The sequence below is a fragment of the Vipera ursinii genome, assembly GCF_947247035.1.
Source record: "Vipera ursinii genome assembly, chromosome: 17".
NCBI classification, from domain to species: Eukaryota; Metazoa; Chordata; class Lepidosauria; order Squamata; family Viperidae; genus Vipera; species Vipera ursinii.
This window is the reverse complement of record NC_139530.1, coordinates 3,663,456-3,679,836: the sequence shown is the minus strand read 5'-3', so window position 1 is coordinate 3,679,836 and position 16,381 is coordinate 3,663,456. Positions and strand designations below refer to the sequence as shown.

The 16,381-nt window shown below is 46.7% G+C and overlaps 2 protein-coding genes across 4 annotated transcripts; both read left to right on the top strand.

Moving 5' to 3' along the window:
• Positions 1-285: 285 nt before the first annotated feature.
• LOC310648060 (solute carrier family 2, facilitated glucose transporter member 5-like) lies at positions 286-7,496 on the top strand. The gene is made up of 12 exons (XM_083375719.1): positions 286-424; positions 845-940; positions 1,263-1,411; positions 2,398-2,522; positions 3,789-3,941; positions 4,076-4,201; positions 4,828-5,015; positions 5,251-5,361; positions 5,656-5,751; positions 6,147-6,219; positions 6,335-6,462; positions 6,656-7,496. Exons 1-12 carry the CDS (start codon positions 383-385, stop codon positions 6,821-6,823), a joined length of 1,455 nt encoding a protein of 484 aa, XP_083231845.1. The 5' UTR covers positions 286-382; the 3' UTR covers positions 6,824-7,496.
• Positions 7,497-8,049: 553 nt separating this feature from the next.
• Positions 8,050-15,005, top strand: LOC310648061 (solute carrier family 2, facilitated glucose transporter member 5-like). 3 transcript variants are annotated; one of them, XM_083375721.1, is made up of 10 exons: positions 8,050-8,722; positions 9,268-9,410; positions 10,089-10,213; positions 10,311-10,463; positions 11,430-11,555; positions 11,665-11,858; positions 12,112-12,222; positions 13,402-13,719; positions 13,916-14,043; positions 14,432-15,005. In XM_083375721.1, exons 2-8 carry the CDS (start codon positions 9,301-9,303, stop codon positions 13,507-13,509), a joined length of 927 nt encoding a protein of 308 aa, XP_083231847.1. In that variant the 5' UTR covers positions 8,050-8,722; positions 9,268-9,300; the 3' UTR covers positions 13,510-13,719; positions 13,916-14,043; positions 14,432-15,005. The 3 variants fall into 3 exon arrangements, with proteins under 3 accessions (XP_083231847.1, XP_083231846.1, XP_083231848.1); XM_083375720.1 differs by having other exon boundaries at positions 13,402-14,043; XM_083375722.1 differs by having other exon boundaries at positions 12,677-14,043.
• Positions 15,006-16,381: the final 1,376 nt, after the last annotated feature.

Below are 16,381 nucleotides of genomic sequence, written 5' to 3'. Positions count from 1 at the left end.
AAATACAAATCTGGAGACTGGCCTCCTCCGCAGGGCCGGCAGAGGAGCAGGTGAGGATCCGGGAGAGTGCCAATGAATTTGGGGAATTTATTAAAACAATTAGGAAGTGAACGCGGAGCTCTCAAGCCAGCGTTCAAAAGAAAAGATGGGAAGACCTTTTTACTTCATGTTTCTCCCCTTTCCTTTAATTTCCTCTATGGAGCCTCTCCGATCCGCAGCAGTCTACCTTTCAACAGGAGTCATCAGGGAGCGCAGATCGGGGAGGCGCTCTGGCTGGGTTCAGGGGCAGAATCGTTTGTAAATATGGGACAAATTTCTTTGCTTTCTCTCCCCCCCACCTCTTTTTGCTCGATCAGGCGTTCCTCTTGATCTCCACGCAAGGATGGAGGAGAAAGAGGAATCGGAACCCACAAACCGAAATAATGTGAGTTTGGAGGGCTGCTGAAGTCGCGGTTTATCTTGATCCGTGGTTATTTCTAAACTTCAGGGCAAGGCAGGGCAGAGAAATTATAAATAATTTCTGAAGACGTTAGAGCTCTCGCTCCAGTGTTTGTATTTTTTTTAATTACAACGCCTAGGCAACTTTTAACAGGATAGACCCTGGTTTGTTTGTGGATGAGACACCACCAGGAGATGCCTGGGGTGCAAACAAAACCTGGGGAAAATAATTAGCTTTTCCTAACAAAAAAAGCAGGTGCAGAACATTTAGCTTTATTCCCATCCGAGCCAGAAACTGTCGGGCTGAAATAAGAGGGGAGGTCTAAGATGTGTTGTGTTGGTTTTTGTCCTTTTCACTCAAGGAATTGTGTTGTTGTTGTTGTTGTTTTCCTGCACCATCTCATAGAAGCTGACCCGCCCGCTCATGTTCTCGATAGTGGGTGCCAGTTTGGAGTTTTTCCAGTATGGATACACGTTCTATCTGATCACCAATCCCGTTGTGGTAAGTGAGCCATGCTGTGTGTCGCTGGGCATTCCTGGGTTTTGGGACTTGGCAGTTATTCACACAACCCGCTGGCCTGCATTAGGGTTGCTGAGGTTGCTCTGCGTGGGCCCAGTGTCCCGATGTTTTTAAGAAAAATAAATTTTGTTTAGCATCTCTGCTCCAGAGTCCTTCGAACGGCCAATGGGTTTTTCCTTAGGGACTGCGAGCTGACAGCCTACCTCGCAGGGTTGTTAGGTGAAAGGGAGGCAGGCAGCTGGGAAAGAGGGGCAAGGCCAGCTGTGTCTTTGTTAATGCGGCTTTCCATTGTGTTGTTTTTAAGATCAGGATCCACCTGATGAATCTCCGGAAAGAATCGATCAGTACAGACTCTGCGTATTTAAAGTTCTTAGCGTTACTCATCGTTTTCATCCCCCTTGGAGGCCTTTTCGGCGTCTGTCTTTGGGGCTGTCTGGCAGATAGATATGGCAGGTACTGTTGTTGTTAGCTGCGAAGTCGTGTCCGACCCATCGCAACCCCATGGACGACGTTCCTCCAGGCCTTCCTGTCCTCTACCATCTTCTGGAGTCCCTTTAAGCTCAGGCCTACTGCTTCAGTGACTCCATCCAGCCACCTCCTTCTCTGTCGTCCCCTTCTTCTCTTGCCCTCAACCTTTCCCAGCATGAGGCTCTTCTCCAGCGAGTCCTTCCTTCTCATTAGGTGGCCAAAGTATTTGAGTTTCAACTTCAGGATCTGGCCTTCTAATAAAGAGCGGTCAGGGTAGATCTCCTCCAGGACTGACCGGTTTGACCGCCTTGCAGTCCAAGGGACTCGCAGGAGTCTTCTCCAGCACCAGAGTTCAAAGGCCTCCATGCTTTGGCACTCGGCCTTTCTTAGGGTCCAATGGCAGGTACTGGCGTGCCTTAAACCTAATTTCTGGGCTGTTTCTGTTGGCATCGATGCCATACATTGGCATGTAAACTGCCAATGTATGGCATCAGCTCCTAACCCAGGAACCTGTTGATCACCTGAAAGAGAACCTCGGTTTAAAGTGACCCAGATTAACAGGGCTGTGTTTGAATAAATATTTTGTAAATAACAGAGTTGGGAGGGACCTTGGAGGTCATCTAGTCCAGCCCCTTACTCAAGCAAGAGACCCTATACTGACAAATGGCTGTCCTGCCTCTTCTTAAAAGCCTCCGGCGATGGAGCACCCACAACTTCTGGAGGCAAGTCGTTCCACTGGTTAATTGTCCTCCCTGTCAGGAAATTTCCTTTTCATTAAATTAGACATGCCCAGGTGCCCCTGAGCAGAGCGAAGGACCTAGGTTAGAATCGTCCTTCTAACCTCCAACTCTGCTGGTATTCTAAATATTCTGAAAATTGTTCCCTTAGAAAAGCCAATCAAGATGCCGCGGGTAGCAATTTTTGGGACTCCTGCTTTCTGACTGTGTATTTTTTCCCCCGTGTCTTTTCAGGAAATGCGCCCTAATCATGAGCAATGGAATTAGTGTTTTTTTGTCTGCCCTCCTTTGTTTTGATAAAATAATCCAGCGCTTTGAATTCAGCCTCGTCGCCCGTTTTTTGGCAGGAATGCAGCTGGGTGAGTCCGTGACCGCTTTAAGCTCCCAAATAGAACAGCTGACGTCAGGCTTTGCATTAAAGGCCCCTTAATTTAGGAGTTTGGCTTTGCAATGACCGATATATATATATATATAGGGCTGCCATTTTCAGCATCCTTCACTGGCACCCTGCCATAAAACGCAAGGTGTAGCAATTAGGAAAGCAAAAGAGTAGGATTTGGGGAGATGGGAAAGGGGGTGACAGGGTGACAGGAACCAGAGCTGTCAATCTGGAACGGACCGGCTGATATCAAGGACGCAGTCGTGAGAATGGAACGCGCGCAACTCCGCCAAAGCGGTGCCAAACCTCCCAAACCATTCCCCAAACATCTGCTGGTCGTTCGAATACGATCGGAGATTGACGGACCGGTCAAGAGGGAAGGACGAGGGCAGAGGGGAAATCGCAGGCTTTGTGCAGGAACATTCAGATCCGCCTTTGCCTATGCCCTAACCCAGGGGTAGGCAACCTTGGCTCTTTTATGACTCGTGGACTTCAACTCCCAGAATTCCTGAGCCAGCTATGCTGGCTCAGGAATTCTGGGAGTTGAAGTCCACGAGTCATAAAAGAGCCGAGGTTGCCGACCCCTGCCCTAACCACTTGCCTTTAGTAAAATAATAATAATAATAATCCGGTCAGTTCAGAAGTGGAGTTTGAGGACCTTTCTTTCCCAAATGTTCAAGTCGGGACAAGCCCCGACGGTGGGTTTTATTGGAGCCTAGGAATCAGGAACGGTACTTTTCCAAATATCCTGAGCGTAGAACATCCAGGCGTTGCTTCTCGTTAGCAAGAAAACAGGGCAGGAAGAAACATCCCTAATGAATGCAGAAAGAAATGAGACGTAGAAGGAAATGTGTTGTAGCCAGCTGCCAGGATTTCTGCAACCTAACTCTGCTTCCCCCTTCAATAAATCTGGTTAAAGAAAACCCTGAGGATTTTAGCCATAGCAAGAGGGCAGTCCGATTCGTACCCTTAACATGACTGGGAGAGAGAAGGGCTGGGTAAACCAGGGCTTCTTTGCACATAATCTAATTTCTTGGCTCCGGGAATCAGCTTCGAGATGCTAGCCCAAACCGGAGCGCCAGGCAGGAACAAGTGAAGGTTGCAGTGGACAACAGAGCATTGTTATAACACAAGATTTAAACCCCTCAAATCTCCGGGCCAGCCACACACCGTAGGTGCTGCTAAATTCTGCACTCGCTAGAATGCAAGCGATGACCGTCCGGCAATTTTTAATTCACTCCCACAGGTACATTTACTTTCTCCGCCCCTCTCTACATCCTTGAGATCTCTTCCTTGAATCTCAGGGGGGCCTTGGTGACAACGGTGGTCTTCTGCTTCAGCTGGGGGTACCTTCTGGTCCAAATCTTAACCAGCCCCCAGATCTGGGGAAACGAAGAAAGTAGGTGTTATTTCCACCTCTCTCGTGGCTGCAAACTTTGAAGTCATGCTAAGCCTGGAGAAAAAGTTGCTTCTAAAACTTGGAGCGGGATCAGCAACATCCTAACGCCTTCTCTCTTGCTCTCTCTGCCGCAGATTATTCCTTTTTGGTGGGCCTTAATGCCGTCTTTGCTATACTTAGTAGTATGTTTTTGTTGCCTTCTCCGGAAAGTCCGAGGTTTCTGTACATGCAGAGGAATGACGAAGAGCAAGCAAGACAAGGTACGGCCACACGAGGTACTGCCCTCGTGGCCTTGAGAGCCCCTCGGCTGGGCCAAAGGGAGGATCACTCCCCCGGCCCAGCTTCTGCCCTTCAGATCTGCAGAGCTTGGTGGCTCCTTCCAAATTTAGCCCCTTTGCCAATTGTGGCCCCGGTAAAAGGAACCGCATTTTGGATGGCTGTCTAAAGAAGTCCTTTTGGTGGGTCAGATGCTTCGGTGGGAAGGGAAGAGGTGGGCTCCCAGAGGCCACGGCTAGAGAGATGGTCCTTCCAGAGGATTATCTTAATAAGAGGGGAGATGTCCTCAGTTTTGTTCCCCACGTTCCTCGCGCTGATGAAGATGGAAGCCCTCATCCCAAAGGTTGCTTCTTGGCGGCGTCCTCCAGAAATAGAGCGAGGGTCTTGGCAGTATGGGCTGACCAGGCCGCCCAATTTCCAAATGCTCTGAGATATGAGAAGAGAAGAACAGACTATATGGGTTACAGGCTTGGCTGTAACCATCTAGACAACCCTGGACCATCTCAGCCCTCCCCCGGGCCAGATTTAAGACCTGTTGGACGGGGGCGGCATGAAAGCCCCACTGCTCTGCACACTTTCATGTCTTCCCCTCCACTTCTACCTCCTCTAGTCTTGAAGATGCTGAGAGGGGAAGAAGACGTAGAGGAGGAGATGGAAGAACTGTGCCAGGAACACCTCGCCGAAAGCAGCCAGAAGAACATGACCGTGTGGAAACTTCTTCGCTTCCGCGGCCTCCGGTGGCATCTCGTTACTGTCCTGGTCTTAGTCTCCGGAAGTGGATTAGTGGACACAAACACGGTTAGTGACTTCCCCAGACAACCTTGAATAAGAAAGATGTGCTGTTTGCTTTGGAGCGGTTCGAATGGCTCCTCCTTAACGGTTCTCAGTGTGTATCCTTTATCGTGCAGTTCTCTGCTGTAATTTGGCAAGATTCTAAATAAATCTATTTAGGGGAATGGCAGTGTGGGTTTTTAAAGCCTGACCCCAATACTCCGCATGCCTCCACCTGCGTTTCCTTTGTCTTTGATTGCAGGTTTTAATTTTCGCCAAGCAGACCTATAAAGATTTAGGACTGTCCACCAGAGATATGAACCTCCTTTCTCTCGTAGGAAGCGTGATCATCCAGCTGACGCTTCTGACAACCGTAAGGCAGCTCAAATCGCCCCTGGATTCCTGGTTTGTTCATGCTCTCAGCTGCCTCCGGGCACCCCACCGACTTTGGGGCGATGTACCCCAAAGCAATACAACCAAAAGGCAGCAGTTCAAACGAGCAAAAACACAATAGCAAGAGCAAAGACCAGGATGGTTTTCGCCTTGATGAAGAATTGTGGGCTCATTTATTGGATGATCCACTGGTTTGTGTTCTTCTTCTCAATAGTTTTTCTCCAGGATCCCAAAATGTCAATCCTTTTCTGCTTTGATTTTTTTCCCCCCCTAGATCTGCACCATCGAGTCTTTGGGGCGCAGATTTCTCCTTTTGAGTGGCTTCTTGATTTGTAGCATCTTAACTATAGCCCTAGTCATCACTTTTCAGGTGGGTTTCCCTCCCTCTCTCTGCCCCGGGCCAACTTAACACCCCTGCGTTGTTGTTGTTGTTTTTTTTTCCACACACACAAATCTTCCCAACGAATTAAAATCGATCTGGTGAATTTCACCCAGTTGGTCAGTTGCTACCAATCCGTCAATTCCATCCATGGGTCAGGTTTCGCCAATTTGTCAATTTCACCCAGTTGCTCAATTTTACCAATCTGTCAATTCCATCCTGTCGGTCAATTTCATAGAGCTCACGCCATTCTGTAGATGGGTTCCCAAACCTTGTGGAAGACAGGCGGATGGTTGAAGGTGTGGAGTCGGTGTGGGTGGGGTGGGTGGGTGGGAGGGATACTGCTTCGATGGTCACCCCCCCCGGTGCCTTCTTCTTCCCCACAGATCTACACCTCCTCACTGGTCTTCACCAGCATTGTTTTGATCCTCTTCTTTATGGCCTACATAGCGGGGCCAGGTTTGTGAATCAGATGGGAGACGGAGACTTCGCAAGGGAAGATTTTGTGGGATATTTTTTTTTGCTTTTTTTAAAATTTGTTTTTACAAAACTTCCCCTCTCCTGTCCATTCCAGCTTGCATTCTTCCTGTGATTATTGGTGAATTGTTCCTCCAGTCATCCCGAGTTTCAGCCTGTGTGATTGCGGGTTTCGTCACTTGGGGAACCAATTTTATCTCCGCCCTGCTGTTTCTTCTCACTCAGGTAAAGGATCCTATAATCCCTCTGGAAGTTTAAAAAATTAAATAAAATATATTTTAAAAGATACTTATTTAAAAAACTCCTTGGGGATTTCCCCCCCCCCAGTACAGAGGTGAATTCGTTGTGGGTCTCACAGGCCTGACGAGTTTGATCTTGCCTCTCATTTTTTTTTTTAAATTTTTCTTTCTGTCTCTAGTCCCACCTTGGCGCCTACTACTTGCTCCTTTACTGGCCCTTTATGATCCTCACCTTTATTTACATTTTCCGGGTAGTGCCGGAAACCGGCGGCAAGACATTTCAAGAGATCCAGGAGAACATGGCGGTCTGCACCTCCAAAAATTCCAGAAAAATAACGGCTGAATAAAAAAAGGGAAATCTCTTTCTTCCCTCTCTTTTCAAAATTGACCTGGAATTTAAAAAACAACAACGAAGTAAATAAGATGTTTTCTGCAAGCTGGATGGATTGATTTTGTAATTTTTTTTTTGAAGTGTGCAATGCTACGTAGTCAAAATCGGCTTGTAAGCCAAACAGAGCTTTGTGAGCAGAGAGATGTTGGGGTTGTCAGCCCTGCGAGGTGGGCCAAAGCAGAAAACCAATCCTGCAGGAGGCCCAAACTTTTTTCCATTATTGAGGTTATCTATAGAAAGAGAATCTTGCAAGGGTGATTGTGCTTTATCTCCTGTTCTTCTGATGCTCCAGTGAAGCAAGAATGCACTTCCAGATATTATCTTATTCCCCAGGGCATAAAATAATGTTTCAGCCCTTTTTAGCTATCATTCTTGACTATTTCTGCCAAGGTGATTTTCCTGACTCTCTAGAGGGGATTAGGGGCAAGAATGCAGCTGTGGTTTCCCTTACATGAAGTTTAGGGATTTCTGCCACTTCTCTCTTGCAATATCCATAGTTCTCCTTTTGCAGCAAAAGGAAGTATGGTTAAATTAATATTTCAAATGCCCTCGCAGCCGTCAGCAAAGTCAAACTGAGTGTACATTGTTGGAAAGAAAAATCCAGTCGGGTTCCAAGCTGGGAGAAAGAACGGAGGAGCCAATGAGGCTGCAGGAAAGGAGGTCTTCATTTATTTAGCAATCAGAAGCAAAGTGACTCAGAAATTTTAAACACCCTGATAAATTCTCCTTCATTGACCTTCTGGCAAGCAAAATCAATGGGGGAAGTCACAATTCGCTTCACGATCTTGTTACTAGCTTAACACCTGCAGTGAATCATCTACCTAACACATGGGGCAAAAAGAAAAAAAATCACTTAACTGTCTCGCTTGACAACCGAAATTGTGGGCTGAATTGTGGTCGTAAGTCGAGGACTGTCTGTATTCGCCCGGGCTTAGGTTGGGACAGGATGGTTTAGACTAGCATTGCATATGCTTAACCAGGTTTGTTTGCCTTGGGGCTGCCGGAGATCGGCCGATGTTACATTCCGTATGGAAATGTATGCAAATCATCTCCTAACTGCCAACCGCTTCTCCCGGAACGTTCCCGCCTCCTTTGTCTGATTGGCTCCCATCAGCTGCTCCAGCGTTCGTTGGAAACCAAACCAGGCAGAGCAGATCCGGCATTTGTCCCTTTGCACGCCAGGATGCAGGAAAAACCTCCGTAAGTTGTCACTTAGATTTTTTCTTCTTCTTTTTTTTCCAGCCTGGAGTGCCAAATCTGGAGATTGGCATTCCCCAAATAGGCTGATGAGCTCTGTGTAGCCTCCCTGGTCGGCAGCAGTCTACCTTTGAACAGGGGCCACCAGGGAGCACAGGTTGGGGAGGAACGCTCACAGAATTTTTTGCTTGTTTCCTATTCGCTCCATCAGGGCTGCTCTTGGCTTCCCCAGAAGAATAGAAATCAAAGAGAAATCGAAACCTATATTCCGAGATTATGTGAGTTTGGAATAGCGGAGAAGCTGGGATGAGAACGAGATGGTTGCTCTCTCTCGAGCTGCGATTTATTTTAACCTTCAGGGCAAAGAGGGCGGAGATAGGGCTTCCCCAGAAACGAGAGAATTAAAAAGGATTTCTCTGTCACTCCGGAATATATTTTCTCGGTGTGTCCGTGAAACACACAAGTCAAACCTGATATAAAAACCATTTACCTTTTTTTTTTAAAAAAAAGAAACGTGGCTTTACCCCCTTCCAATAACCATCGTTTGCTTTCCTTCTCTTGGAAGCTCACCGGCACATTAATTATCTCCGTGTCGGTTTCGTATCTCGGACACATCCAGTATGGCTACACTCTCCTATTGGTGCATCACCCTGCTTCGGTACGTCTCACAAAGTTAAACCAGGGTTTGTCTGGCATGGCAAGCTCCGATTGAACCCCTGGCCTGAGGTCTCTCTGCTAACCCTGCTCAAATGTTTCGGCTCAGCCAAGATTTTTCTCTTTTGTTGGCCCTCTCTTTCTTTTTTTTCCATTCCTTCTCCTAAGATGGGAATGGAGGGTTTTTTTTAAGCTGGTGTTTTTGTGAAGGAAAACGTCTCTCTCCGTTGAAAGGGGAGAGTGCCAGGGTGTGCCAAGGAGCTGGTGGGCACGAGAGTGTGATTTCCCTCAGGTTCCTGTCCTGTTTGCACACACAATATCCTTTGCACACGCGCCAGTCTTTGCTGACTAGCAGGGCCATCCACGTGTGCGGTGCTACATTTGGTTTTTTTCCCCCGTAGCTGTTCTGGGATGCAAGTCAGAGAGCACTGCTACATTTTAAGCATTTGTTAAGCTTTAAATTTAATTCCTGGCTGATCCAGGAATGGGAATTCTCTTCTTTGCTTCCTCATCTCACTCATTTTTCCATTTTTTCCCCCCTCCCCTAAGTTCCTTATTGCCAACTTGACAAAGGAGGAAGCGATGCAGCTGGAAAACTTCTGGTTCGTTTTATCGCCTGCTGTCATATTGTTCCCAATGGGGGGATTCACTGGCATTGTGTTGTTCGCAAACCTGGTGGACAAATACGGCAGGTAACAGAAGTGGCAAAACAATTTGGGGAAGGGAGACGTGTAGAGAGCAAAGCAAATGTTATGCAGGAATCTCCGGGTGGTCTCTTTTCCAGGCATTACCCTAGACCAGGGGTAGGCAACCTCAGCTGGCTCAGGAATTCTGGGAGTTGAAGTCCATGAGTCATAAAAGAGCCGAGGTTGCCTGCCCCTGCCCTGGACTGCACACATAGACCCTGACTTATGGAGCCCCAAATTTCTGTTGCTAAGCAAGACAGTTCTTAAGTGAATTCGACTCCATTTTACAACCTTTCTTGCCACAGTTGCTAAGTGAATCACCACAATTCTTAACTTACGTGCAATAGCACGTAGACTTATACACAGTGCTTTACAGCCCTCTCTAAGCAGTTTTTACAGAGTCAGCCTATTGCCCCCCCCCCAAAAAAAAATCTGGGTCCTCGTTTTACCGACCTCAGAAGGATGGAAGACTGAGTCAACCTTGAGCCGGTCAGGATCGAACTGCAGACTGTGGGCAGAGTCACGTGTAAAATGGTCATAGGTCCCTATTTACAGTCGTCGTCGTAACTTTGCACGGTCACTGTTGTAAGTAAGTACTACCCAAAGTTTTAAATGTTAAATGAGGTTGCTAACACCTTTTTCACACCTGCCTCTTCCCCCCCCCACCCCGCTTTCCTTTTGCAGAAAGTTTCTCTTGCTGTTTAATAACAGCCTGACTTTCGTCGCCTCAGTTTTTCTCTGCGTTTCTAACAGCGTCCATCTTTTCGCATTCACCCTGTTTGCCAATTTCATGGCCGGGATATCTTCAGGTAATCGATTTGCTGAGATTTGCCATTTGGGGTGCTGGAGAGGCCGGCCCCTTTCTTCAAGACCCCCATCGGCATTCAATTTCCTTGTCCGACTTAGGGATCTTTTCTTGCTGTGATCCACTGTACCTCTTAGAGGTCTCTCCCATCCCCCTAAGAGGATCCATGACGGCAGCCTCAACCCTCTTCTTCAGCCTCGGCCTTATATTAGGTTACATGCTTGGGCTTCCGAACATTTGGGGGAACAAAGAAGGTACGTGCGTTGATTGAACTGTCATTGCGCCAAACTTTTTTTTGCAGGAGCCAGAATCGTTCCCTTGCAAGCAGCGCGCAAATCCTGGCCCTCTGGCACCTTTCTGTCTTTAGTGGCATGTCATAAAAGGAAAGGCAGAGGGGCAGGAAGAGGAAGGGGAAAAAAATGTCAGCAGGCACCAATTCTAAAAAACAGCAGAGTGTAGGTTAAGCCTGAGGGAGGGGATTGTTGTGATTCAGCGTCAGCCTGTGATACTGGCAGCTGAGTCTGATGATTCTGAAGAGGAGGAGGAGGAGGGGTTTGAAGAGCCTTTGGTGTCAGAGGGAGGCTCTGATGCACTGCAGGACTCTCAGCCTGGCCCCTCCTGTTGTGTTCCTCATCAGACTCAGACGTGTGAGCACGAGGTATTGGACGTAGGTGATTCACAGCTGGATCTGTTCAGGGACGCTAGGAGCAGGAGGCAATCCAGCAGAGTAGAACAGAGAAAGGCAATGAGGCAATTCGGTGAGAGGAGGAGAAGGCAATGAGAAGCCACGCCTTGGGACTGCTGATAAAAGGGGAAGGTGTGGGAGGTGCTGGTTGCTGAAGGCAACCGTTTGAAGATCTTCTGCTAGAGTCCTGGTCTGTTATTCCTGTTTAACTCTTGTTTGAACTTTTGCTTTCTTTGTAAATAAGCCTGTTGACTATAAAAAGGGGTTGTCCCTGACATTCAAACAGTCGTAGGCTGGAACAGAACAGGGATCAAACATGTCATAAGTCACGATTCGCTGCACGCACGCAAAGGATATTATTTTAGCCCACCTTGGAACACCTTTCTTGTTGCCTACCCATTTCCCTTGACCGTTAGTTGGTCAGATTCTTGTTCTAACTTGAAGGTTGCAATAAATATACGCATTTGAAGTGCCCGGATCTCCTGATTTCCCCAGTGCTTGAAATTGTCCATCCATAATGCCTCTTCCTTCACAGATTTCCCATTCATGTCTATTTTACTGGGTATCTTTGCTACCATTTCCATTTTGCTCCTCTTGATCTGCCCGGAAAGCCCTAGGTTTATTTTTATCCAGAAGAAGAACGAAACGAAGGCAACGGAAGGTAAAGAGACACTGATCCTTAGCAAACACCTTTTCCTCGTTGGCTTCACGGTGCAAATTTGTTCCTTGTCTCCGCACCCGTCTTCACGGTCTTCCCTCTTTCCAAACAGTTTTAAGAAGCTTGAGGGCCCAAGGGGACGTGACGAAAGAGATCAAGGATCTCCAGGAAGAAGACTTTTACGAATTGGTGGCTAAGGAGAAAAAGATGACGTTCTGGAAATTTTTATGTACTCAGAATTTCCGGTGGCCCATAGTCACCACCATCGTCTTGACGGCCGGAAGTCAGCTTTCCGGCATCACCGGGGTAGGGAAAAAAAAATTATCTCAAATCCTTACTAAAGACAAAAAAACCCCCAAACCAACCACAGTATGGATCTCCGGGTTTGTTTGTTACACTGAAACCCTTTGTCGAGTTACTTTCTCTTCTGCAACAGGCAGAAACCCCAGATCTCCTTCTTTCTCTTTTCCCTGACCCCCCCACACACAATTTTTTTGTTTTGTTTTCCAGTGTCATCTTCATCACAATCCCTCTCTTTTTTTTTTCCTTCCGGATACAGATGTTCTTTTACACCAAGAAAGTCTACGCAGTGATGGGGTTATCCAAAGGCATCTCAGAGGTCATTTCTTTAAGCCTCAATATCATCATCATCATCAGCCTTGTCACCTCGGTAAGCTGTTTCGCTTTTCCAGTTGACTTCAGGGCAAAAGCCCAGGATGAAATGCCTCACTCCCCCTCCCCCCCCAGCATTAAAAAAAATAATAAAACAAAATAAATGCAAAGATTTTGATCTCCGAGCGAATCTAAAGAAGGAGAAATAAGGGCTTGTTCGGAGGTAGGGCTCTGCTCGGCAGAGATGGCCATAACAGAAAAACAAAGTCGGAAGGGACCTTGGAGGTCATCTAGTCCAGCCCCCTGCTCAGGCAGGAAATCCCAGACCATTTCAGACAAATGGCTGTCCAGTCTCTTCCTAAAAACCTTCCAGTGTTGGAGCCTTCACCGCTTCTGGAGGCAGGTGGCTCCACTGGTTAATTGTTCTCACTGTCAGGAAATTTCTCCTTAGTTCTACGTTGCTTCTCTCCTTGGTTAGTTTCCATCCGTTGCTTCTTGTCTTTTGCCTTAAGGCGCTTTGGAGAACAGCTTGACTGCCTCTTCTTTGGGGCAACCCCTGAGATATTGGAAGGCTGCTATCGTGTCACCCTTAGTCCTTCCCAATTCCATCAACCGTTCCTTGTGTGTTTTAGCCTCCACTCCCCTGATCATCTTTGTTGCTCTTCTCTGCGCTGAGCAAAACTGGATGCAGAATTCTAAGTATTCTCAGGCTTCATAAAGCGGTTCTAATACTTCACCTGATTTTTGTTAATGCATTCCAAAGGATTTTGTCACTGCTTGGGAAGCTGTTGTTTTGCAATCCTGGCTGGATCTCGGTACGCTCTCCTGACCGCCAACTCTGTTTCCTCAAAAGGTGCTCAGCACACAATGTAGACTTCACAGGACTGGGGGAAGGGACCCCGGAGGTCTTCTAGTCCAACCCGCTCCCCGCAGCCAGGGATCCTGTACTATTCTGGACAAAATCCAAGGATCCTTTTTATTAAAAAAAAATGGCAAAAGCTGTAATTTTTCTAGTGGCAGCAAGATCCTGACCTTGCTTCCTTGCATGAAATAAAGAACGGATAACTCAGGTTTTTTTTTGTTTTTGTTTTTGTTTTTAACCTGCCTTGGGGAAAAGCCACCACAAGGTGCTGGGGACCAGCCAGCCCCATGAGAGTTCAGGCCTCTGATCCCCATTGCCTTGAGATCCCCCTCCCACCATACCTCTGTCCCCTTGATTTTTTTTTCTTTTCCCTAGATCCATTTGATTGAGATGTGGGGCCGGCGAATTCCTTTAATCATGGGTTTCATGATCTGTAGCATGAGCTGTATCCTTTTAACCTTCGCACTGGAATTCCAGGTTTGAAGGCTGCCTGCTTTCTCTGGGGAACCCCCTCCTCCTCTTCTTCCTAAGCCCCCCACCTTGACCTTGCCCTTGCGCGGGGGGGGGGGGCACAACCAGCGGAGACTTCTTTCTTTCTTTTTCCTTTCTTTCTGCAGGAGGAAAGCTACCCAGTGAGTTTCCTAAGCCTGGTCTTAATTATTATCTTTTTAATCGGACATATGATAGGACCAGGTAGGTGAACGGGATGAATAATGCCGAAAGCCCCGTCGGCAGTGTCTGTGTGGTTGGTGGTGGTGGTCTGCGAAAACTAGCAAAGGAACAAAACCTGGCGGACACATCAAGCTGGAAAGAATCGTGGAGGTCTTCTAGTCTAACCCCCTGCTAAAGGCAGGAGACTGTATCCTGGTTAAGTCCTTGTTTTCCCCAGGTTCGATCGCTTTCGTCATTCTGGGTGAGCTTTTCCTGCAGTCGACCCGCGCCTTGGCTTTCACCGTTGGGTTTAGCACCCTGTGGTTCATTCGCTTCATCTCCGGGATGATCTTGATGCAGCTGGAGGTACGTTCATGTGCGAACGTGGGTGGGTGGGTGGGGTTACAACTGCATGGGGCCCTCGGCGGCCTCTGCACGCCCCCCCCACTGTCTAAAACCTCCCACGAGGTTTTCAGAGTTGCGATGCTAGATTGCAAATCCCCGCGACGGCACCCCATTCGAGGGCTAGAATACAAACCAGGTTCACCCAAGATTGATTCACGGCAAGCGTAGGAGGGAAAGCAAAGACGCGAGGAGCAACAGAGCTGATTCGTTCAAGCTGGCGGAGTTGCTATCAAACCGAATTTTAAAAAAAAAAATGAATAAGGGGAAGGAGTTGCATTTCCGGCGAAGGGACTTTTGAAGTCTTGTCAGGTTAGAAAAACTCTTTTGTGTCGTTCTGTCCCTTTCCTAGTTACTGCTGGGACCCTACTCTCTGCTGGTCTACTGGCCCTTCTGCGTGGTCACCTTCATTTATCTTTTCAAGACGCTTCCCGAAAGCAGAGGCAAAACGTTTCTGGAGATCCAGCGGGCCCAAAAAGTAGACAAAAAGTAGAACAAACAGTAAAAAAAATAAATTAAAAAAAGTAAAAAAAAAAAGTTAAACGGAGGCCTGTCGGGATGCCTCGTTGCTGCCTTCGTGTGTGTGTGTTGTCCGATGTTTCTTCATTTTTTTTGGGGGGGGGTTGCTTGTAGGTCTCCTTCTCCCCCCCCCACCCCCCGGATCTCAGCTCTTTCATTCCACCAGGATGTGCAAATTTGGCACTACGTATTTTCAGCCTTTTCCTTCCCTAGGTTTTTTTTTAATTTTCTGGGATCACTAGCTAGAACTCAGAGCTCCGTGGAAGATCAATTCTGGGCATCGGGACACTGCCGGATCTGCCTTGGGTGCTTTCACAAAATGGCTACCGAGGAGGGGGGGCGTGGCCTGGAGAAGAGCCACGCCTATTTGTGCAACAGTCCCTTAATTTCATCCCCCGAATCTTTGCTTGCCGGCTGACTATATAATCAATACTACTATACAAATAAAATTATTATTATTATTATTATTATTATTATTATTATTATTATTATTATTATTATTATTATTATTAGCAATAAAGGTATTTTCTGTTGTGTGGCCCTTTCTTTCAGTTGTTGTTTTTTTTAAAAAAATATTATTATTTTTAGAAGCTACAGTGACAAACGTTGTGGAGAATATTGCTGTGCAAGGAAACACTTTTTTTAAAAAAAAAACCTCCCCCAAACAATATATATGTCAGGAGTACTAATGAGGACCTAAGTAGCAGAGCATGCAAGGAAGGAGGGAAGAGGAGGAAAGGGAAGGAATAAGGCAATTATCATTGTGACCAACTAGGAGGAGAGCCAGTGATAACACAGAGATAGTCCTCAACTTACAACAGTTTCACTTGACGACTGTCAAAGTTACAACGGCATTGAAAAATGGGACTTACAACCATTTTTCATAGTTACGACCTTTGCAGCATCCCCAGGATCACGTGATCAGAATTCAGACACTTGGCAACAAACTCCTATTTATGACGGACGCAGTGTCCCAAGGTCATGGGATTCCCCCCCCCCTCCCAAATTTCCATTTTTGGGAAATTATGTCTGCAATGCCACGGGACGGCGGTGTTTTCTGCAATGATAGCTTTTCTCCAGCACCTTGAACCCTTTATGGCAATATTAACATTATAAGCACAGCATAAATATTGCAAAAAACAATTTTAAGAATCATAGTAGTATGCCTTAAGAAAGGCCAAAAGGGATTGCACAAGAGCAGTGTTTACAGCATTCATACTTCCTTCTCCAGCATGGAAGCACTTCACTGAAATATTAATATTACTAATAAGGTTAATAATGATCAAAAAAACGTGAATAATAATGAGGTCCTGTGAAAAAGAATAAATCCTTTGATGGCTGCAACTCCGTAAATGGCCACGAGATGGCAGGATTTTATGCCTCTACTGTCTATGTAATTTTGAACAGCTCATTTTAACATGCTTTAGTTGGTTATCCCGTGTCTGGTTAGCGTTATCCAGCAAGGGGGTTTCCTAATACAATATTAATATTAATAATAACGTTAACATTGGTGAAAATGAGGAGAATGCAACCCCAAAAATGGCCACGGGATGGCAGCACTATTTTTCTGTCACAACAGTCTGCTATTAATTTTGAACAGCTCATTTTAACTCAGTTTGACGTGGTTTAAAGAGGATTCCCGTGTTTGTGCCTGTTGTTCAGCACGGGGGCTTATTACTGAAATATTAATAACGTTAATACTGTAGAAAATAAAGTGAATAATAATCGAATCCCTTTAGAAAAAGAATAAATTCTTTGGCGGTTGCAACCTCGGAAATGGCCA